This window comes from Acomys minous (assembly GCF_964271855.1).
Source record: "Acomys minous genome assembly, chromosome: 14".
Classification (NCBI taxonomy): Eukaryota; Metazoa; Chordata; class Mammalia; order Rodentia; family Muridae; genus Acomys; species Acomys minous.
In genome coordinates this window covers 47294473-47318188 of record NC_140496.1, presented here as the reverse complement: position 1 = coordinate 47318188, position 23716 = coordinate 47294473, and the positions used below count along the sequence as shown (strand labels likewise).

At 40.9% G+C, this 23716-nt stretch overlaps 1 protein-coding gene across 4 annotated transcripts in view; it reads left to right on the top strand.

Annotated features, from left to right (window-relative positions):
- ANAPC10 (anaphase promoting complex subunit 10) overlaps positions 1-19846 on the top strand; it is a 45053-nt gene extending 25207 nt beyond the window's left edge. For 3 of the 4 annotated variants that reach the window (XM_084756792.1, XM_084756793.1, XM_084756794.1), the window contains exon 5: positions 19165-19846. In XM_084756792.1, coding sequence (XP_084612918.1) covers positions 19165-19395 — 231 coding nt within the window. In that variant the 3' untranslated portion in view covers positions 19396-19846. The remainder of the gene's footprint in view (positions 1-19164) is intronic. The other variant, XM_084756795.1, reaches the window with a different exon arrangement.
- Positions 19847-23716: the final 3870 nt, after the last annotated feature.

The following is a 23716-nucleotide window of genomic DNA, read 5'->3' as shown; positions in this document are numbered from 1 at the left end:
GGGCTCTCTGCAAGAGCAGCCATTTCTTTTAACTGCTGAGCCAGCTCTCCGGCCCCCAGTGTCCATCCCCGCTCCATAGTGCCACTGGGGACTAAACCTTTTAACACACAGCCGTACTAGAGTAACCCCTCACCCTCAGGAGGGTGGTGACTCGGGCTTTTTGTTTATTGACACAAGATTTCAGCAGTCCAGCTTGGCTTGAACCCTGTCCGCCAGCTTAAGCATCCTGAGTGATGAGATACAGGCGTATGCCACCATGGGTGGCTCGCCCTTCCTTCCTTCCTTCTCCAGGCTTACCTCCAACTTACATTTTAGCCCAGGCTGGCCTTGAACATGGGCTTCTCTTGTCTCAGTCTCCTCCTGAGTACGTAGGTGAGTTGAAGAAACCACAGCAACTGCTGTTCAGACCTACTCATTGTGACATTTGTAGTCTATGTTAATTGAAGGGAGTCCACCCAGGCACCTTTCTTTTTTCCTCAGCTTGTTTCACATGTTTAGGTGAATAAAGGTTCTTTGGATCTTCAGTTTTCAAAGTGAAAGAGAACGTTAGAGTAAAACTTGGAATGTAAGGCTGTAGATAAAAGGCAGTGACTGTTTCTCTTTCATAAAGGAATTAAAAGTCGCCATACTAGGGTTTGTAGGTATGAACAGAAACAGTAACTCAGTGGCCACTTTTTAAAATGAAGATTTTGTGTTCTAATTAGCTTAAGAGTGGGTCACAGCTAATTTTGATTTGGGTGCTTAATCTGGTAGACAGAGACAGTAGTTAGAGAAGATTTGAGAGGTGAGGGAAAGGGGTGGAGAGGGAGGGAGGGAGGGAAAGACGGGGAGGAGTGGAGTAGGGGACGACACACAGAGTACTTCATGCCATGGCACACCTGTGGTGGGGGACCTTGAGGTCTGCTCAGCCTGCTTTCTTATGGAATCTAGTACTACCTGCCCAGGGATGGTACTACCCTCAGTGGGCGGGGCTCTCCCACACTGACCAGTAAGAAAATGCGTCACAGACTTGCTTTTAGGCATTGTGATAGAGGCATCTGCTCAGTGAAGGCTTCCTCATCCCAATGGCATAGCTTGTGTCAAGGTGACACAACAGAAGCCAGCACAATGCTGGTGCTCCTCCTCTGCTTTGCTTGAGACTCTGCGTGCCATGTGCCAGGTTGTGGCTCTCCTCTTAGCCTCCTATTTTTTGAGACAGGGTCTCTCTGGCTTGGAGGTGACAAGTAAGCTAAGATGTAGGCTGGTAGGACCCATGATCTGCCTGTCTCCACCTCCCTAGTGCATGTGTCAGCGCATCCAACTTTTTTATGTCAGTCCTGGTGGATGGAGCTCAGTTCCTGTGTTGCCCAGTAAGCACTGAACCAACAATCTCTTTGTTTCTCTTCTGCCTCCCCCTTCTCCTCTCCTCCTCTTCTTCTTCTTCTTCTTCTTTTTTTTATTCTTTCTTCTGTACTAAGACCATCTTAAAACCTACCATTTTAGTGGGCCAGTGAGATGGCTCATCGGGTGAGGGTGCTTGCTAACAAACTTGTGCACCTGAGTTCAATACGTGAGACCCATATGGTTAGAAGGAGAGAGCTGACCGCCACAAAACCTCTCACCTCCCACCACACACATACACAATAAGTAAGTAAATGTAACAAACAAACAAACAAAGCTACTGTCTTAGTAGTTGTTAAGTATAGAACATATTATTATTCATAGTCACCATCACGTTGTAATAAATAAAAACTAATGTTTTATTATTAAATACGTATAATTATCATGGCGGTATTATCTAACCCATTATCAAAATCAATAAAAACACAGACACCTGTTATATTTTAAAATAGCCTCATTTCACGTGGGCCTGGGCAGATATTAACCCTCTAAGCTTCCCAGCCCCCATCCCAGGCCATCTGCTTTAATCATTCCTATCTGGGCGACTTCCCATCCGTGCTCCCAAAATACTTGCTAACGTGTTCATCTGGCCTGCTTTCCTCCGTCCATGCCCATCGGCCCTGTGCTTCTCTCTATGCTCGCCCATCCTGAGCCCTTCTTCCTTCTTCCTTCCTCGTCCTGTACCTGTCTGTCTCCTCTGTCTTCCTGCCTCATGGTCCCCTGACCCCAGGCCTGTGAACCTCAAACCCCTCCTCTCTCTCCTCGGCCAAATCCCAAGCTTCAGCGTTGTTTATTAACCAACCAACTTTAAAGAGATAGAACAAGGTTTACACAACAAGGACAGGTGTACTTGTACTTGGCTGGGCAGCAACCAGATCTTGAGGGCCAGTAGTTAGCATCACAGTACATAGCACCAGCCCAGCCCCTCCGCCAAGACACTGACGTTTTGTGTCCTTTCACTAGCATCTTCCTAACCCCTACACCTCTGACCCTGGCAGCCACCATTCTACTCTCTAGTTTCATGTATATGTGTGTTTACATTTATTTTTTTTTTGAATTTTAATTAGTATACAAACTATGAAGTTTCTTTATGGTATTTTCAACATAACTGGTTTTTGTTAATCCTTCTCTCTTCTACACATTTCTTTCCTACCCCCTTTCACCCTCAGTGCTGTCTTCCATGCCTTCATGTCATGTGTGTTCCACAACCCCTCTTGTTCCCCCCCTGTGGCCTTCCCTATTCTGGGCATCGATCCCCACATACCTTCATAAGACACTTAAAGCTAGGCTCCACATGAGAGGGGCAATACTTGTCTGAGTCGGAATTACTTTGCTATTTTAGTGTTACTGTTGCTGCGATGAAACACCATGACCATTGGCTTACACTTCCACAGCACTGCTCATCATCAAAGGAAGCCAGAACAGGAACTCAAACGGGGCAGGAACCAGGAGGCAGGAGCTGATGTAGAGGCTGCGGAGGAATGCTGCTGACTGGCTTGCTCCTCATGGATTGCTCAGTCTGCTTTCTTATAGAGCCCAGGACCACCAGTCCAGGGGTGGCTCGACCCACAATGGGCCGGGCCCTTCCTCCATTGAGCACTAATTAAGAAAATGCCCTATGGGCTTGCCTACAGCCTGATCTTATGGAAGCATTTTCTTAATTGAGGTTCCCTCTTCTCAGATGACTGTAGCTTGCATGAAATTATAAAACTAGTTAACACACTCACTTAATACTTTTCTTACCCATCTATTTTTCTGAGAATTACATCTTTTCTTTATGACTGAATACAGTTCCATTGTATACAATTTTCATCATCAATTCACACTGATGGGTATCTAGACTGGTTCTGTTTTCTTGCTGTTGTGAATACAGCAGCGATAAATAGGAGTGTTCAAGTGTTTTATTGGTAGTTTTTTTTTTAATTTCACATTTAGTAATATTCAAATATAATAATATTTCACCCTGATATTTTAAAATATCCCATTAAAATAATATATTCTTTAGCTCACAACTTTTCAATTTAGATTAAATTAACCCAATAGTAGATGGATTATTATTAAATAATTTAATTAAAATTAAATTACTTAATTAAAAAATTACAATAACCCAGAGTAGAACAGTCTTCAAGCTCCTGATGTTGTCCTTGCCTCTCATTTTACTTATGTTGTATCTGGGTAGTTAGTGTGTGTTGTTTACATAGTGTCATTATTTTTAATAATAATTGTACACATGACTCTAGCTTTTGACATATTCCTTGAGATACATGAGTAACATGAATTACCTCTATAAGCCATATTTTCATTGAACATTATACATACTTTATGTCTAATTGCGAAACTTCAGAATTTAATCTTGAAGCTTTATTTTCCTGAGTCTATGAATTGTTTAAAGACGTCTGAGAAGTAACTGTGGTTCCACAGCTTTAACATCGATTCTTGAGTCTGTAGAGTGTTCCTGCAAGGGTTAAAATTCCTCTACTTTATTATTCTTTTAAAATGAAGAACTGCCTAAAGAGTGTACATGTTCTTTTGCAATTATAAATATTCTGTATTGACTGCAGCACTGCATAAATTTGATTTTACAGAATTGCTAGGATTTCTCTTTACTGTTGATCTATAGGTGTACAAAGTGTAGGAGAAAGGGAAGTATGCCAACTTTCTTAGCCCCAGTAGATGGTATAACCGTTGTTTCTATACTAAAATTAGCATATGTGATTAAGTGAGCTTAATAGGGGCTTAGGAAGCTAGTCTGTCAGTAGAATTTCTGTACTCTCAGAACCAGGAATGATATTGTTTTCATTTCGAGGCACAAATTTGTGACCTATTAAATAATGTGTGTGTGTGTGTGTGTGTGTGTGTGTGAGAGAGAGAGAGAGAGAGAGAGAGAGAGATAGAGAGAGAGAGAGAGAGAGAGAGAGAGAGAGAGAGAGAGAGAGAGAGAGAGAATGTATTTGTTAGCTTCCATTATGGCTAAGTAGCTGTCTTAGTTACTACACTCAGTTAATATTTTAGATATTTTTTTCCTTACTGCAATGTCTCTTGATATTTAATTTAAAAATAGCACTGAGGCATCTGTTCAGCTTTGGTGAAGAACAGGATTAAAGACAGATTAGTCCTTAAATAATCTGCCCTCTGACCTCACCTTTTGATAGAACTTTGTAATCTTAGAGACAATAATGATAAAGTGAAGCAAGTGTACTTGGGGGAGCCTAGAGGACTCTTAATTTACATCTTATCATGGCCTAAGGTGAGAACTCTGGTTCTGTGAAAGGAAGGCATCTTGGAGAGTAAGCACAGATTGAAGAATGAGAAGAAAGCCTTGACTTCAGTATTTAGGGAGGAACTGTTTCATGTTTAAGATCATAAAAGGATGGGATCATACAGAAGCTATGTGCAGTTAGTTGCTAAAATCTTGTTGGGAAACATTAGTCTCATTAATTATTTCAAAAATCATGTTACTGTTTCTCTGAGTCTAGTAGTGTGACTTTGAGGGGTGTTCCTGGCTTTAGAGTATTTCTTTTGCATGAAGAATTGCCTTGTGTTGGGAAGAAATTGCTTAAGACAGATTGGGAATTGAGTAGCATGGAATTCCCATGACTCAGTGAACCCCATTTAACCTGAGCTGTTGTCGTCCTGTGAAACTCACTGATTTTCCCCTTGGTCACAGTGTACTTGCCATTGAACTCCAAGTTCTCAACCTTGGCTGATGGGGGGAAATTCAGTCTGTTTCATAATCTGCAATCTGGGATTTAAATGTTTCTCGAGTAGGACAGAAGGATGAAACCCAAGCCAGAGAAAGGAGCAGGTTTCTAGATCGTCTTTGCACATGCTGCTTGAGGTTTGGAGCCTCAGATGAGAGCTGGAATCTTGGCATTAGCACTTCTTTATTGTGTGATGTGCAAGTGTACCTCTGTCCTTTCTAATTGTCAGTCCTTTAAAACCCAGTATCCCTACCCTTTAATAGCTGTGTGGCCATCCACCATGAACTGGGCAGCAGTGGACACGTGACGGGGCGTAGTGGTTAGGCTCACGGCCTCCTCGGCTCCTCCCTTTGGCTTTGTGTTGGCGGCTGCTCTAGCCCTACTCTTACGTGGCTGCCTGAGGCTGCACAGAGCTGAGTGAAAATGCCCTACCTGTATTAAGGCCTGATTAATTGAAAGTAGCTTGTCGGGCTCCCTGCGGATCCAACCTTGAAGTGCCAGTTGTTGACTTATAAAATCCTTACTATTTCTCACTTTGATGTTCATCCCCAATGGCTCATCGGCTTCTTATGCAAATGAAGGTTCTGTTGGTTTTGGATAGTACAGATTAATCAATTGAAACCACACTATTAGTGATTACTGTTTTATATAAACAGTTTAGTCACTTAAATCCTTTTCATGCTAGCTAGTTGTGAACACAAAATCGAATAGAGCCTGGTTTGAGTCATTAGGTCAAAACATTGATGTTCCTCTGGTGGGGTAACTCTTGCTTTTGAGTTTTGTTCTTGGTTCTCCAGGTGTTTCATGTTTTACATTTTATTTTTATTAGTGTCACTTTAGAATAAAGCTGACTTAGCAGTATGGACAACTTTGGGTTTTACCTCTGTGCGCTTGTACTTTTCCTTTCCCTTTTACTTGGTAATGCAAAATTTACAGCAGTAAAATAATAGAATAAGGGACCTACGGGCACCAATGGCTGTTTTTGTTGGTTTTTATTTTGTTTTTCAAGACAAGGTTTCTCTGTAACCTTGGCTGTCCTGTCCAGGAACTCACTCTGTAGACCAGGCTGGTCTTGAACTCAGAGATGCATTTTCCTTTGCCTCCGGAGTGGTGGGATTAAAGGCTGCACCACCATGCCTGGAGGAAACTTTCTTTTAAAAGAGGTGATTTATGTGCATTTTAACTATCAAGACATAACCATGCAAAAAGGTTCAGAAATGCTTTGTCTATCCTACTCGCACGTTTAATTTCTTAAACTTTTCTGTTAAACAGTGAGCAAAGCCAAGAGAGTCAAGTTAGCATTTTGAAGGTAGAGAAGCTGGCAGAGTCTTGAGTTTTAGGAGTGCTCAGGGCATGCCTCTTTAACATTGTTTAACAAATTATAAAACAAAGCCAGAGAACAGTTTTGACCACTAAAAAAATCAGTCTTGGAAAGAAATTGACACCTTGGAATTAGAGGCATTAATACAGCTTTTCATGTTCTTGTGGTCTGGAAACTGCCTTAGAAACTGATGAGTGTGAGCGTGTGTGTGTGTGTGTGTGTGTGTTATGTGTGCGTGCCCACGCTTGCATGGGTGCAAGTGTTGGGGGGGACATAACATGCACATTCATATCTGTGATATGAAAGTGATATAAAAAGTGGTAGTATTTATTCACCGTTAATACAAGTTTGAGGTTGATTTAGCCGTGTGAGTTTAAAGTGTAATATACACCCTTACTTAATCATCACTTACTCCTCCAAGTGTTCCTCACTGATAATTGAGTATAATTCTTTTCTAGGATGGCGTTAGCGCTGTGCACATGACAGCGGCAGATGATCAAGGGTGATCTTACACGCTTTAGGCCTTCTGATGCTTTGCATGAAGTAGGCAGAACTGGTTTCAAGTCTTAATTTTTCCACTTACTAGCTATGTGCGACTTGTAGTCATATTTGATGTACTAGTTCATATTGTCTGTCCTATAATAAATATGCTCTTATGTGCTTTAAAAATATAAATGATGCTGTATAATTTAGAAGGTTTGTCAATATTTGAAGCATAGCACACACTTGTTTTCATAGAACGTTTCAGCAGCACTTTCTTCCATTGGGGAGAAATCTTGATGAGAACGTTGGAACCCGTGTGTGTGTGGGTCTGTGCTGGAGTTTCTGTCACATAATGCATGGTCAACTTGGAGCAACTTAAGTAGCTATCGATTGTTAAGAGAAACTCTCCTTGGATGGCAACAATTATTTTCTGAGTTTGTAGCTTAGGAACAGGCCCACTTGAATAACTAATTGATCTTGCCATTATAATAGGAATACGTATAAATAAAATCCTCTTTACCAACAACCTTGTAAATGAGGAAACTGCTACCATCCCATAACTCCCAGAGTGCTGTGGTTCAGTTAGCAGGCTGTCGGTGCACAAGGGTCATGGTGGGCAGGAATAGAGAACATGAGGTGCATTGGGAGGGAAATAAATCAGGCAAAAAAGTTATAGGAAGCATATTTTAAACAATTATTTTAATCATTTTGAGTCTCTAAAAAGTAGTTAAGTACTAGTGTCTTTGAATTTCTGAAAGAGTTGTGTGTGTGCGCACACTGTACTGCTGTGTCCACGTTAGTTACTGGTGTTAATATTGTAATGAGCTCTCTTTTGAAAGGTAAAGAAATGGAGTTTTATCTATCCATTTTCAATAGCATGGATCCCTAAGACAGTATCAGATACTGTCCCACATCAGTCCTTATTTGTAACACTCCAGGGAAATGAAAGCCACTGTATCTTCTCCCTTTAAAAAGACATCCGCCACATTATAAATGGATTTCAAAAAACAGTGAGAGACAAAGATTTATAATGGAAAGAATTGATGGTATATTTCACCTAGAGTAAGGAAGACAATGAGTAATAAGGGATTTTGTGGTTTTACAGCTCAGTGCATGTGTCTGAAAGCTGTTCTCTCAGCAACGTGGGTGGCAGGTTATGCTACCATATAATGTATTGTAGTTGGCTCTCCACACTTGTCAGGGTTAGTGTTCAACCATTCGGAAAATTTTCCCATTGTTCCATCATGTGAACCAAGGCTAGTGCTGAATTCCCAATAACTTACAGAAAAGGTTTAATTAGAAAGTTGGAAATCTCATTACTTCTGATTGTTTTAATACAGTAGTATATGGTCTAATGTTTTATCTATTATTATACATTTTTAGGCAAAAAGATAGAGCAAAATAAAATTTCACTTTATTTTTAATAGATTTTACAGAAATTTGTGTACAGAATCCTGCTTTTTTTTTCTTTTCTTTTTCTTTTTTTCTTTCTTTCTTTTTTTTTTTTTTTTTTTTTTTGTATTAGCACTCTATTTCCATCTTAGGAGCTTTGCTTTAGATGGACCATAGCTCTTGGCAGCTGGTGCATTTTTAACAAATAATACGGTTTCTAGTAAGAGTTGCAGAGGCAAAAACAAAAAAAAAAACCTTAGTGTGAGGTCCTTGTAAACTGGACCTTTGGAACATTGCTCTCCCCCCCCTGCCCCCCCAATGTTTCTTCCCTATTTGTGTAGTAGTTATAAATTACATTGTTTGAAAAGAATTAAAACATTTTATATTGTTGTTTTTGCGCTTAGCTTTTGTCTTCACCTGTTATGTTAAAGATATACAGGGAAAACCACAATTACGGCATTGAACCCCATTGTGCCAGCACCTCTACAACATGAGCCAACAAAATGGGAGAGCTGCCTGCTGGGCGTCTGCAGGATGCTGGTGCAGGCGTCAGTGTCTGCTGTTCACACAGCTTCCCCCTGAAAACTCTCTTGGAATAAAAACTTTGTGTTTTCTGGATGTAGTGAAAACATTTGATGGTTCTTGGATTTTCAGTTTGCAAGGGCTGCTGTTTATAGGACAAGGTGTCAAAGCTGTTGTCGCCGGCACAATAAAAAGCATAAAATAAGAGCTTTTTTATATATGTATACTGTAAAATAATGAACAACTTTAAATGAAATTTTAAAAATTCATAGGTGAGAAATTATGACCTTTTGTTGGAGACGCATGGAGAAAGAGTGAATATTAACTTTCACCTTTAAATTTTATTTTATTATAAAGTGAGATCTTTTGACTAGATACATATAATAATATCTCAAATATCCTATGTTTACCTAAAATTCAGATTTTTTTTTTCTGTATCGATCAGCCATTTCCAATGGAACCCAAAATTCAGATTCCTAAGTGTGTTTTCAGCTGACTCTAAATCAGTGGTTCTTAGCCTTTATAATTTTGTGACCCTTTAATATAGTTCCTCATGTTGTGGTGATTCCAACCATAAAATGATTTTGTTGCTATTTCATAACTATAATTTTGCTACTGTTACGAATCATAATGTAAATATCTGGTATGCAGGATATAAAAACCCCCAGAGGGGTTAAGACCACAGCTTGAGAACCACTGTTCTAAACACTTACTTCCTAAGGCTAGAGGCACGTTAGGAAGTATATTTATGGACCCAAAGAGTAATTTTCATCCTTGAGCTCCTCCACTTCTTCCTTTCTGTACCTATGTTACACGTGAGGCTGTGTCACACTCAGGCGGCAGAGTCACCAGATGTAGCCCTGTGGATGGACAGGCAGACCTTCACCTCAGACTCAGAACATCGCTCGGTGATAGGGAATTCAATTTGGTAAGATGGAAAGGGTAGGTAGTAGTTGCCTATAGGTATGTCATTTACCATTTGTTTTTTTCTTAGAAACTTTCCACTGTAGAAGTTAATAAAAGAGTACATGTGAGTTAACATTTCACTTGCTTCTCATAAAGATCATGTAAGGCTAATTTATCTTTGTTTCTTGATCAATTAAAATGAACTTTTGCATTTTATGATAGTTTTATGTACCTTTTAATTATTAATACAGATTATTAGAGCAAGATTATGATATTTCAAAGACAGGCTATTAAATTTTAGTCAGTAGATCTGGTAGACAGTGATGCTTTTTTTTTTAATCTCCCATGTGTCACACTCAATTAATTACTTACAAGTTGTCACAATCTTTTTTTTTTTTTTTTTTTTTCAGTCCAGAGGATGGAAAAGATTGCCATCTAAGCAAAACATATCTCACGTATGGCTTCTGGGGACAAGTGAGAGCACCCCGTCCTCAACATGCTAGTTTTCTAAGGGCCTCCGGGTCTGAGTCTCGTGATTGCCATGAAGCCTAATTGCTCACAGGGCAGCCTGGCACACTGCCATCTCCCCACTGGGCTGTTTGTTGGTGCTTGTGAATAGAACAAAAAATGCCTTTGCTTTTTCTGCATAGTTGGCAGTGGTTGCAGTTTTAGGAAACAAGTTAACATTTTTCTCAGAAAGATGGCAGCTCACATCAAGATGGAGGGAAATGATAGCCAAGCCCTAAGCATTAGAGTTAGCCCAGTGATTTTAACATGTATACAAAGTAAAAGTTGCTGTATCTCACTCCAAAACACTCACTTTGTGTCCTGTCACTTTATTCTTAATCAGATAACCTAAATTTGGTGCAACACTTTTGAAAGCAAGCTATGGGTTGGGTGTTTTATGCTTTTGTATTTTTATAAAAGACATTGGTCATATCAATTATAGGGCTAATGGAAATCAGAAATGTTATAAGAAAATTGTGTTGGAGATGCTGTTTCAGTTGTTACTGATGCTACTCAGAGATGCTTTCGTTCAGATATTTAGAACTGTGCTGCTTGTCTTTTGCCCTGGCCCAGCTCTATGCACAGAGGCTAAGGGCACCTCATGAGACTCCCCAATCTCCTTAAAAGCCTGGGTAGGGTTATGGCCTTTTGAGTTTGTTCTTGTTCATCTTCTGAATGTGTTGTCTTATTCTTATGCTAGAAAGACATGGTTTAATGTTATTTTATTTCTTTTGTCATGTTGAGAAGTTTGGAGGTACAAGCACTTTGAGATTTTGACATTGGCATAGGGAGCTGGCTCAGTGAATAACTGTCTCAAAAGCACAAGGGCCTGAGGTTGGGTTCCTAGCATCCTGAAAAAGTTGGGTGCAGGCGTGGGTGGTGGTTGGAGAGGAGACAGACCAGTCTCTGGAGCTCACTGGCCAGCTGATTGGTCCAGCTGAACTGGCATTACATTCAGTAAGAGACCCTCTCAAAAAATAAGGGAGGAGCTGGCGAGATGACTCAGCAGTTAACACACGATCTGGATTCAGCTTTCTGTACCTACGTGGTGGTTTACAACCATTTGTGCTTCAGTTCCAGGGGATTCAGTGCTCTCTTTAGGCCTGTCTGGGCACCAGGCACCCATGTGGTACACATACGTAAAGGCAGAGCACGCATTCACACATATAAAAATAAATTAAGAAGAATATATGGAGGGCAGTGGAGGACAACAGCTGACATCTATCTCTGGCACCCACATGTGCGTAAGCGCGTGTGTACACACACATATCCTGGCTTAGCTTTTACTACATAGATGATCTTGAGACAAATTGTGCACCTGATTTGAACTACAAAGTTTTCAGCTGTAAGTCAGAGATGTGGTAGCGTGGCTGAATCAAGTGTATGGCGCACTGTGACAGCACTGAATGGCTTTAAAAGTATCGTATAGACACCAGCCTGGGAATCAGATCAGTGTCTGGCTCAGCCGCCATCAGAGAAGCTTCCTCCTTAGTAGCTAGAGCAAGTACAGAGACCGACAGCTGGACAATGTGCAGAGAAGGAGAGACCTTGGCACCCCAATCCTGAATGAGATACCTGCATCAAGTCCCTCCCCTCATGGCTCAGAGAACTCTGCTGATATGGAAGCAGAAAGATTGTAGGAGCCAGTGGGGGTGAAAGGCACCAAGGAACCAAGGCCTTCTAGATACAGCAGGACTGACGCACACCTGAACTCAGAGACTGCCAGCACGCACAGGGCCTGCACAGGTCTAAGCCAGTGCTGAAAGTGGAAGCGCACACAAGTGCCCTCTCTAACCTAGAAGCGATCTGCAAACACTCCAAGATCACCAGAGTTTATTTTGTGTTTTCCATCTACTACTGGGCACCGAGCCTTTCCTTAAGTGTGGTTTGTACCCAGTAAGATGCCACTGCTAATGTTTCCTTTGCATATAAGGTGAAGATTAAAGTAGTGTACTGGGGCTGGAGAGATGGCTCAGCTGTTAAAGGCCAGGCTCACAACCAAAATATAAAATAGTGTACTGGGACTGGAGATGTGTCAGCAATTAAGAGCACTGGTTGCTTTTCAGAAGACCTGGATTTGATTCCCAGCACCCACATCACAGCTCACAACCACCTTTAAGTCCAGTCCCAGGGAACCTAACACCCTCTTCTGGCTTCCGTGGGCACCAGGGATGCATGTGGTACCCAGACATCCCAAGTAGGCAGAATATCCATACACTTAAAAGTAAAATTAATCAAAATAAATACTAGACCTCATAGAGCTGCTGTAAGGGTGAACTATCATCCATTTGCTTTTAAAAAGAAAGTCTGATAGAGTAAGTACCCCGAAAATAGGAAATCATAAAGTGAGAACGCTTTAAGGGGCTCAGCCCTGCTTGGTGAATGTCTCTCTTATTTCCCTGAGTCAGTCCACTGCCTTTTCTCCTCAGTCCCTTTCAGATGTCCACAGTTCCGTAATGTGTGTTTGTATTTAAAGGTGTGATGCTATGATGTCCTTAATCAGGATTTAGCTCTTCAGTGTCATTTTTTTCCCTCATATAAATCTCTTCATTTTCCTGGTATAGTTTTTTTGTGATATTTACTGAAATCATGTACATTTTATTATTGTATTGTTTATATATGTTCTATGCTTAAATTTCATTTTTGAGCACTATTTTGTTTTTCTTGAATTTAATACTAGTCTTCTTTTCCTACCCTAGTTAAAAAAAACATGTTTTTAAAAAAAGGTTACTTATGAATGTATGAGGTATATAAATGTATCTGTAGCTTCAGTAAAGCATCCCTTGATATAGCCATGCTTAGTTCCTGGACCACCAGCTCAGCCGCTGTGTCAGCATGTCTGTACAAGGGAGTATGTACTGAGGAATTTATCACAGGGATCTTGTGCCCTGCTCACATAGGAGATGGTTTCCTGCAGGGGACAGAAGTGTAAAAGTGGTTAAAGGGCTAGAGAGCAGGAAGCCTGCAGTCCAGGAGCATGAGCTAGAACCTCTGGAAGGGACCCAGACTCTGCTCGCTCTCATAGCCAACCTGCTATGTGAGTATCCTACAGAGGCAGCTGGTACCCTTCTTCTCAGATGTTCTGAGTTTGGACATGTACTCGCTGCAGAAGAAATGGCGACTGCAGGCTGGGGTGCTGCCCAGGGGAACCCGATGGTCAGGTCTTCTCTTCCTCCTGGACTTCAGTGACTGCAGCCGTCATCTGCTCTCCACTTTGCCCCGTTGGAGGTGCTGGACTCAAACCCACAGGGCTCTCCAGCATGTTCCAGCACTGGGCTGTACTCCTGGCCCCTTACAGCAGTTATTTTTCTGCTTGCTTGCTTCTATGTGGCCCTGGCTGCTCTAGAACTCCTGGGCCTGTCTCGTGGTCATCACAGCCCAGGCTGCTTAGTAGATGGAACCGTGGGCACAGAGCTCCGCGCCTGCCTCATCCCCTGACTTTTGGATGAAAATGTCTCTTCTATACAACCTACTGAAACAATGTGGAGAAGGAGACCCTGAAAATGTGCTGTGGATTACCCACGTTAACATATTGCAGGTGACCATGAGAATGGTGCTCTCAGATCTGACACAGGCAGTAACAGATCCATAGCCCCAGCACTGCTGTTAGGAGCCAGGTGTCCCGTTTCTTCTGAGGGTGTCCCTCTCGTATTTGGCTTCTAGCCGGTGACCGAGTGTAGCAGGTGCTAAAGGAGGCGTGCCTCCCGCTCAGTGTTTGCTCTAATTACACTGCAGCCTACTGCACATTCAGACGGCCTGCCAGCCTGCCTTCCCCTGGGCTCAGGCCCGCACCGCCCTCTGGCAGCTCTCACTGCCTCCCAGGCTCTGACCTCATCTTCTCGCACTTTTCTTGAATTGAAATCCAGATTTTGTGTCTGCTTTTCAGATGTGCATTGCTCTGTTATCTGTTTTGCCTCCAACATCATCTGAGGACTTTCTGTCACTTCTTCTTTTTGTAGATCCTTATTTCTGGATCCCAGGTCCTCATTTTTCTTGTCTTGCTTCCCTTTTGGGCGGAATTCATCCTCCACATGGGAGGTAAATTCTTGAAACCTTGCATGACTGAAAACTTTATTGTAATCTCACCCTTGAGGGATGATTTGGCTGGATATGGAATTCTAGTTTGGAAATGATTTTCCTTCATTATTTTAAACACAGTCTCCACCACCTCATAGTTTTCTGTGTAAATGTTGAGAAATATAATACCACTTTTGATTTCTGATACTTACATGTGACCTATTTTCTCTCTAAACGCATTTACAATTTCTTAATGCTTGGTGCGTTGAGCTCTTACGGTGCTTTTCCTTACCACTGTTGGTCCCTATCGCTTTGGGAACATCTGTCTTGTAGCCCTGTGACATGCTCATGTATGTGCTTTGATACTTTCCTTTTTGTTTTGTTCTCAAGAAGTCGGGCTGACATTTTTTTTGTTTTTCTTTTTTTATTAAATATTTTTTACATATACATATATATGTACACTACCTATAGCAAGAACCATGAAACAATCAGGAATTATATATATATATATATATATATATATATATATGTATGTTACATTCATAGTGTTTTGGCTATTTGTACTTGGCAGCCTTAAAGAAAACATCTTTCCTATCTTGGTGAGCCTAAAATTCTGAATGTAAATCAATATCTATCATCACATCATTATCAACTTAAAACAGCTATCTAGACCTAAAAACATCTTAACCCCTAGACAACTAAGCTTAATTGTAAAACTAAACTATCTGGTCTTCAACTCATCAGAGACTTGAGAAGGAATAAATTAATTACCCGAGTATACAGGGAGTGCAGGTTAGCAGCTTCCCAAATGAGAAGATGAAATGTGACAAACAGGCTACTGGGCAAAATATCCTCGTTTCTACCACAGAATTCTGCCTAAAAATGGGCAAGCTTGGATGCAGGCAGAGTCAATAGCCAAACTCTGCCAAGACAGGGTAAGCAAGTCTTCAATAGTTTCTGCCTCACAAATATGTCCGTCAGATATATTGGGCTAGAAGGCTGAAGATGACACTCCAATGTTATAGAGAGTGTTGGGTGACTATTCAGGTAGAAAACTGTCTTTGTCATTTTCTCATTTTGGAAGCTGCAAACCTGCTCTACCTGTACACTCAGGCTGACATTTTAAATTATGATACTTTATGCATTGATTCCTGTTTTCTTATTTCCCTTTGTTTTTCAAGCCATTAATTTAATTTCTATTTCTTAAAGAACTTTTAATCTTTGTGTGTGCTTTTTAGTTTCTAGGGTCTCTTTCTGTTCTTTGGTTTTAAGAGAAGAGCATTCTGTTCTTAGAGTTTAGTTTGGTAATTTGTGTTCATGATAGAGGTCATTGCGCAGTGGGTCTTGAGATTGTGTGACCAAGTGTGACAGTCACGCCCTTCAAGCCTTTACTTACTCACGGTTCCCTTACGAGGTGCAGAGTGCTCGCCTTATTTAGTACTGCATCTGTATGCCTCTGCTTTGCCTTTTTCTCTTTATTTTCTCCCATGCTGTTTTTATTATTTAATATGCTTGATAACCATGTATTTGGGTTGTTTTGTCTTACTCCACTAGAATACCAACTGCTTGCGTTTCTTTTTATTTTTATCAATATAGGTCAATCAATTTGAATAGCGCCCAGGATAAAGTGATCAGTCATTCCACATGGATCTGGTACATTCAGGACATTTACATGTCATTTTCTATGGGTCTTGATGTATGGACTTCTCATTTTGCTCAGAGATGGTTCTTTATCTGATTTGGGTGCCTGGCAGGCCGGGTGGAAGGATCTGTAGGAAGATACAAAGGGATCTATCTAGAAGTTGCTGTTCTTAGAGCTGAGCAAGACGAAGAAGGGTGCAGAGGGCCCTACTATTGGAGCGGGCGGTGCTGCCATCTTTTCCTGGTTTGCCTTCTTTAGCCGTCCACCTTCTCCAGGTTCTCAGCATAAAATGCCGTGGCTGTGTAAGAGTAGGGAGGACCCGCTCGGCCAGGAGCGGGACACCGCTTCTCATGTTGACTCCTGCCTGGTCAGTTTTATTGCTTGCCTGTTGGTTTCATTTTATTCCAACTTGGTATTCATGCCTTCAGAGCTGCCTTCACTTCAGAGTCAGAGATACCTGATTTCACTTACCGTGCTTCTTATTGGCCTCTAGCCCTCTTGCCTCATCTTTCAACCCCCATGTGCAGTGGTACAGTGGGTGGAACTGGGCTGGACCCTAGTTGTCTCAGTGGCCTCTTTCGGCTTCCTACCTATATCGGCTTTTGTCTGTTTGTCCATCTCCCTTGCTTTTATGGGTTTGCGGTCCCCACCCCCACCTCCACCCCCAATGCCTCAGTTGTTACTTCAGTTGAATCTGGAGCAAGAGGAAAAGAATGTCTACTTGCAGATCTGGGTCATTTTAAAGAAAAGAAACAATTTTTGTTGTTTTTAATACTGATACAAGTATCTACACACCAAAGTGAAGAGCTTACTGAATTTTCACAGAAAGTGTTCTTTGTAATAATAACCAGTTAAAGAAAATTCCTAAAAACATCCTCTACATAATTTTTTTGTTTGTTTGTTTTTTGGTTTTTTTGAGACAAGGTTTCTCTGTGTAGCCTTGGCTGTCGTGGACTCGCTTTGTAGACCAGGCTGGCCTCAAACTCACAGAGATCCGCCTGCCTCTGCCTCCCGGGTGCTGGGATTAAAGGCGTGCGCCACCACACCCAGCCCTCTACATAATTTCTAAAGTCTGAAGCTTAGTACAGTTCCTGTCATCGTTTTTGTTTGCGTTTTCTTTGTTTGCTCATAGAGGAAGAATATGTTATGTACAGTCTTGTGCAGGTTCTCTGACTATCATATTCGTTGTAGTCCTCAATATAGATGAGTACAGGTTCCCTCCTTGCTGCTGTGTAGTGTCCCACGTTGTTACCACACTACTATTTATCTATTTGACCACCAGTGTGTGCTCAAACAATTATATACAGTGTTTCTATGAACATTGTAACAGCGAACTTGCTCTGTTGATTAGGATAGCCTTGAAATCAGAGATCTGTCTGCCTCTGCCTCCCAAGTGATGGGATGTGCACTGCCATACTCGGAAAGTATCTAGCTGTCGAATGGAGTAGCTATCTGTGTATTCCTTGGACATATGCTTACTATAACAGCACAGCCTGAGGGTTGCTCCTCTTTGTCAGTGTCATCCGTGTATAGTGGACACTTGAGTTACTGCCCTCACCATCCTCCAGCCCCTTCCCTCCTCCTTGGCACAGTCCTCTACTTTCATGTCTGCCTTTAGTTAGTTTTTAACACTCACATCGTCATGTCTGCGTTTAATTATGGTTGCTTATATGAGCATGGGTGAGAGGTTGTTTGTAGATTAAGGACAATTTATTAGTGCTACACCTACCTCTAAGGAAAATGATTACCTCCCCCCACCCCGCCATCTGCCAGCAGTTCCTCGAGGATGGTGGGGCCTCCTGAGCCCCTCTCCCACTCCTGGAGTGTTTCCAGGCTCAGTCTTGTGCAGGTCTCGTGTGGGCAGCTGTAGCTGCTGTGAGTTCATGAGTACACTAGCTGGGTCATGGCCACTGGACTTCACAGCGTACCTCTCTGTCTCCAGCTTTTAATGTCCTTTCTGTCTTCCTCCGAGATGTCCTCCAAACCTTGGAGGGGATGAGGTAGATATTTGGCTTTTTGACCAGCTGTGGGACTTTGAATCAACCATTGCCCATTTGTAGTAAGATACGTCTCTGACCAGGGCTGAGAACGGTGCAGATCTGTGGGTATAAACGTTAGCCTTTGCATGGCAGCTTGATAACATGTCCATTTAGCGAACGGGTTCCCTATGAGGCCTGTGCCTTCCCACTGATAGGTTCTTGACCAAGTTCACACTAACAGGCACAAGTTTCCCCATGATAGCTGGGGCTCAAGTCCAGTCAGAAAGCTATTGGTTAACCATCCCTGGAGCGTCATTGTTTTTTTAGAGTAGTTGTGTGTGTATGTGTATGGTATGTGTGTATATGCCTGTGCACAGGTGTGCCAGATGGTGATGTTGCAGGTCTTCTTGGATTGTTTTCTAATTTTATTTTATTTTATTTTTTTATTTTTTTGAGACAAGGTCTCACTGAACCTGGAGTGCCCTTAGCATTGGGGTTACAGACAGTGCCTGGCTTTTATGGGATGTGAGGGATCCTGACTGTATTATGGAATTGTGGTTTGTTTTAGGACAGAGCTTTAAGGACTGCAACAGGCAAATTGTTTAGGGATATACAGGCAAGTCCTGGAGAGAAGAGGGGAATCTGCAAAAGGGTATCTGAAGGAAGCAAACCTTGAGAAAAGGGAAGTTTTCCTTTTCTTTTTTAGGTCACACCCAACACGTTGAAAGAAAAAGAACTTTGAACCAGGAAGGATCCCATTTACTTGATAGTAATGAAATATATAGTATCTTTATAACTTATAAATTTCTTACCAAGAAAAGTAGGACAGGGTCTAGAGTGGTGACTCAGTGGTTAAGAGCCCTGGCTGCTCTTCCAGAGGCCCTGGGTTCAATCCCCAGCACCCACATGGCAGCTCACACCTCCAGTGCCAGGGGTCTCACACCTTCACACATATATAAGCAGGTGGAACACTAATATGCATAAAATAAAAATAAATCATTTTAAGAATTTTTGAAAGTGTTTATTTTTTTAAACAAAGAAAAGTAGGACAATTATATAAGAATGAAAATTACCTCTTCTGGTTTTGAGTTATAAAAGTGATAATTTTTATCTTTTTATCTATGTGCTCAGGGTCACGTAAAGGTTCACAAGTTTGAGAAGCCATGGGTTAGTAGGCCAAGCAAGGTAGTTATTGTTATTTGTAGGTATTATTATTGTCTCAGTGGGCAGAATTTTAAGTATAATTTTAGAATGTGTTTATTGTAAACGTATTTTTATGGAGTGAAAACATAATTGGATTTTTTTCCTTCTCAGCAACTTGAATTGGTGGAACCAAGTGGATGGATTCACGTTCCTCTAACTGACAATCATAAGAAGCCAACTCGCACATTCATGATACAGATTGCTGTTCTAGCCAATCACCAGAACGGAAGAGATACCCACATGAGACAGATTAAAATATACACCCCTGTGGAGGAGAGCTCCATTGGGAAGTTCCCTAGATGCACAACCATCGATTTCATGATGTATCGTTCAATACGGTGACTTTAAAATGGGACAGAAGTGAAAAGACATTTGTTTTATCCTATCATTGCATATTGTAGCAAGTATCTTTAGTGAAAAGTATGCCACTTTACAATTTTATATACATTTAAAAATAATTTAATTTAGATAAATAACTTTTGGGTCATGTCTGTTTTTATATAATAAAGCTCATATATTTTATATTGGTAAAAATTAATTTGAAACCAATCTTGCCTTTTTCTTTATATTAAAAGAAAACTAGTTAAACTGAAAATTTCAATATGTACATAATTTTTTTACCAGCTTGGTGGTTATTTCATATAATGGTTGTTGGATGTTTGAGAACAAAACTGTTTTCTTAGTGTATATGTAATTTTCAGTAGTAAAAGATTAATATTTTAGAGGAAATTTATTGTTTTTAATGTAATTTTATGTATTATGAAAATAAACTGGCACTAAATGTTGGCTGTGACCCACTCTGTTTCCGTCGTCTGGCCCACGCCTGTGTACTAGCTCTCTGGAGGCTGAGGGGTATGAGTTCCTGTCTAGCTTGGTCTATACATGAGACCCTGTCTTGAAGAGACTGGAAGCTAATTTTATCTCTGTCTATGTAATACCTATAAGAAGAATTTCAATTTATGTCTGGCATTGTAACATCTTCCACAGAAAGTATTTCCTATGAGAATTTCACAAACGAAATAGTGTTTTTCTGTAGAACATGGCTTAACAATGAATATTGACTAGTTTATAACACATTGTGCTGTGTTTCTGACTGGACTAGAGTCGTAAGTTCCAGCACTTCTAGATTTAGTGTTGTGTGCATGGATCTATATCTATCTATATCTATATCTATTTATCTATCTCTCTATGTACTTAAATTATTATCTTAAGTGCATTGGTATGAGGGTGTCAGATCCCTTGGACTGGATGAGCTGCATTGTGGGTGCTGGGAATTGAACCCAGGTCCTTTGGAAGAGCAGCCAGTGCTTTTAACCACTGAGCCATCTCTCCAGCTCCTTAGGATATATATATATATATATATATATATATATATATATATGCAGAAAGAAATGAGTTGACTGAAAACAAGCAAAGGATTCCACTGTCATCCGCTCTGCCATTTACAGTCACTCTGTTCCCGTGTCCTAACCTTTTCCCAAGGGAAGAAAGTGTGAGGGTCACGTGGGTGTGCTCTTTGAAGCTTCATTTCTAATACAGGTTCAATAGCCTTTATAATGCTTAGGACCAGAAATGATTTGGAAGTGTAGACTTTAGGGGATAATTTTGATATTATGTGATAAATGATAATTCACTTACACATAAGACATTTTAGGGGATAAAACCTGAGATTTCCCAACGTAGCACATGGTTTTGTGTACACTTTACATAGTATTTTTATGTAGTATTTGTAGGGTGCCTTATCACATGAGTCAGGTGTGGAGTACTCAGGAAGTTTCAGATTGTTCCAGATTTTCAATATTGGGACTAAGGGTGCTCAATCAGTACTTCAAGTCTCAAACCTCTGCATCAGTAGGACAGCATGCACAGAAATTGCCGCCCAGCTATTTAATGTGGTGACTGCTCAGCAGTAAGGAGCAGACCATGTGTAACACTATGAGCACTTTTCAACATAATCACGTGAAGAGAGAAGTTCAAGAGAGTGCGTACGTGTGGCTCTCTCTTTTTAAAATAAAATTCTAGAAAATACAGCAGTGATGCTATAGCCTAGGGAACGGGCAGAAGAAAGGTGGACTGCTTAGGTGAGTGGTGGAAAAGCACCCCATGTGACAAGGCTTCACATGTGTACACACAGGCCCAACCCCATCAAACTACATGCTCCTCATTTGTACAGCTTCTTGTATGTGAATTGTATGTTACTAAAGCTGAGAGGGAAGTGGGGCGTGGTGGTGCGCATCTTTAATCCCAGCACTTGGGAGGCAGAGGCAGGTGGATCTCTGAGTTCGAGGCCAGCCTGGTCTGCAAAGCGAGTTCAGAACAGCCAAGGCTACACAGAGAAACCCTGTCTCTAAAAACAAAACAAAAAAAAAAACCTGAGAGGGAATAGGAATAGCTCACTCTACTTTAGGAATCACCTAAAAGATGAAGTAATAATATCTCTTATTATGTAGTCCTAAGAGTAGAAATCTGAGCATGCCGAGAGTGGAGAAGCCATTGGACAGTCAGAACAAGGCAGGAGCGTTGCCGCTCCCTTAGCAGTTTGTATGTATGTATGTTTGTATGTTTGAGAAGCCATTGGACAGTCAGAACAAGGCAGGAGTGTCACCGATCCCTTGGCAGTTTCTAGGTATGGTTGTATTCCCATGTAATCTAGAGTATGCGACACTTGGAAAATCAGAGAAAATGTCACAAGAAAAATTTAAAATGTGGAATTTCAACTTTGATTTATCACAGAACACAGCTCTGAAAGGAAGTTGGTGTAACTGACTGATCTTTTTGTCTGCCTAGACTTGGCATAAGGAAACCAGGGTGAGGCTGGTAGATACCTTGTTTTTTAGTTTCTTGCAGTCTGCCTGGGACAACAGCAGGTTCCTGACCAACCAAGTCAGAACCCAGAAAAGGATGTGATCTCTGATCCATGAAAAAGACTGGAAAATTTACTTCTTACCCTGGAAGAAAGACAGAGGTGAAGCCAAGAGAGACGCTGTGGAGGAGGCAGGGTTTGGAAAGAGACACTCTGTGATACTGGCTAGCATTTGACTTTTCAAATTTGTTCTTGAATTGAAACTATCATTGTTTTTTTATATGAGTAAGTAATTGGAAGTGTGGTTTGTGTATTCTGATCCAAGAGACATATTGTTACATTTATTCTTGTTTTAAAGCGTTAAACAATTAAAATGAAGATCTTTAAAAGTGATTTTAGCCTGCATACCGTCTCTTCTCTTAGCCATTTGTACTATTTTAAGTAAAGAAATATGTATACACACATACTTATTTAAGTACATCTATCTAGTGTTTTAGAAAATTGTAACCAATTTAAGTTTAAAGTTTAAAGTAACAAAGTGGTACTTTGGTAATTTTAAATTTAGCACTTTAAAATAAAAATCTGAGTATATTACACTAAACTATTAGGGAATATAACTTCCGTGGCTTGGTTGTATGTGGACATCTCTTAGGTCAGGATTTCGCTCTGCATCCACATCCCTGTCACTCCCTGGACACAGAATTGGGACAATCAGTTCCAGCGCACCAGCCTTCAGGCTCTCCGAGCTTGGTCTACCATTTTGTTGGTTCTGTTTCTATTCACACACTTGTGCCCAAAAAGCCTTGAGGGAGGAGGGTTGTGAAGAGTTGGGGCATGGACTCTATTCACACACAAAGAATTTAAAGTCTCATTAATTAGAAAAGTATATTAGAAACCATAAAAATAATGAAAACCCACTGTAATTTTCACATTGAAAAGTTCTACTACTAAGGAGTCTCGTTTCCGAAGTACCCTCACTTTATTTCACGGCTGCCTTCATTACTGTTTGTCTTCTCTGCTGAGCCCAACCAACTTACTGTTTTCCAAGTATGCAAACTTGTGAAACTTTCTGAGGAGAATTTTATTTACGGAAAAGCTGTTTTATTTAACATGACTCTTATTCAGGCTGCAGTATTTAGCATCTTAGTCAAAATTACAGTGATTACAGCCTTAGCTTTCCTCTGAGGTGGTTCTCAGTTGCCATAAAACCTTCTACTGTGCATTCACTTCGCCAATGTTGAGAGCAAATTACTGTTCTCTCCCTGTGGTCTCAGAACGAATTCTGCAGACTGTTTTGTAGGCTACTTCTTTTTCTTACCCTGGCACGCGTCTGTAGTGGGAGATCCAGACTTCTAACAGATCGTTTCCTGTTGTTTCTACAGCAGTATCAAAACACTGAGCCCTTACCAAGAAGTGGAGGGTCCAGAAGGCTAGAGTAGAGCTCAGCCAGCTGACTCTCAGTTGTTGATATCTGTAAGACTCACATGGTAGCTTGGTAAACGGATGACACGCCATCCAGGTATTAATAAGCATACAAACAGGTGTTTACCAATCTCTATAAAGGAAAGAGATTGTACTGTTCTTTAAAAAATTAAGTTTGCTAGCAGTTTATGGGGGTGTAGTCATACAGTACCAGCACTTCAGAAGCAGAGGCAAAGCTAATCTCTGCAAGTTCGAGGCTAGCCTGGTCAACAAAGTAAGTTCCAGACCCCAGACCATCCAGTGCTGCACAGTGAGAACCTATCTCAGGAAACAAAAAAAAACTTTTTCATTAATTGCTTTCATCTAGGCAACTCAAGTTTACCAGCCTTTATAATTCCCAACATTTATAATTTATTTTATTGGCACTTTGAGCTGCTC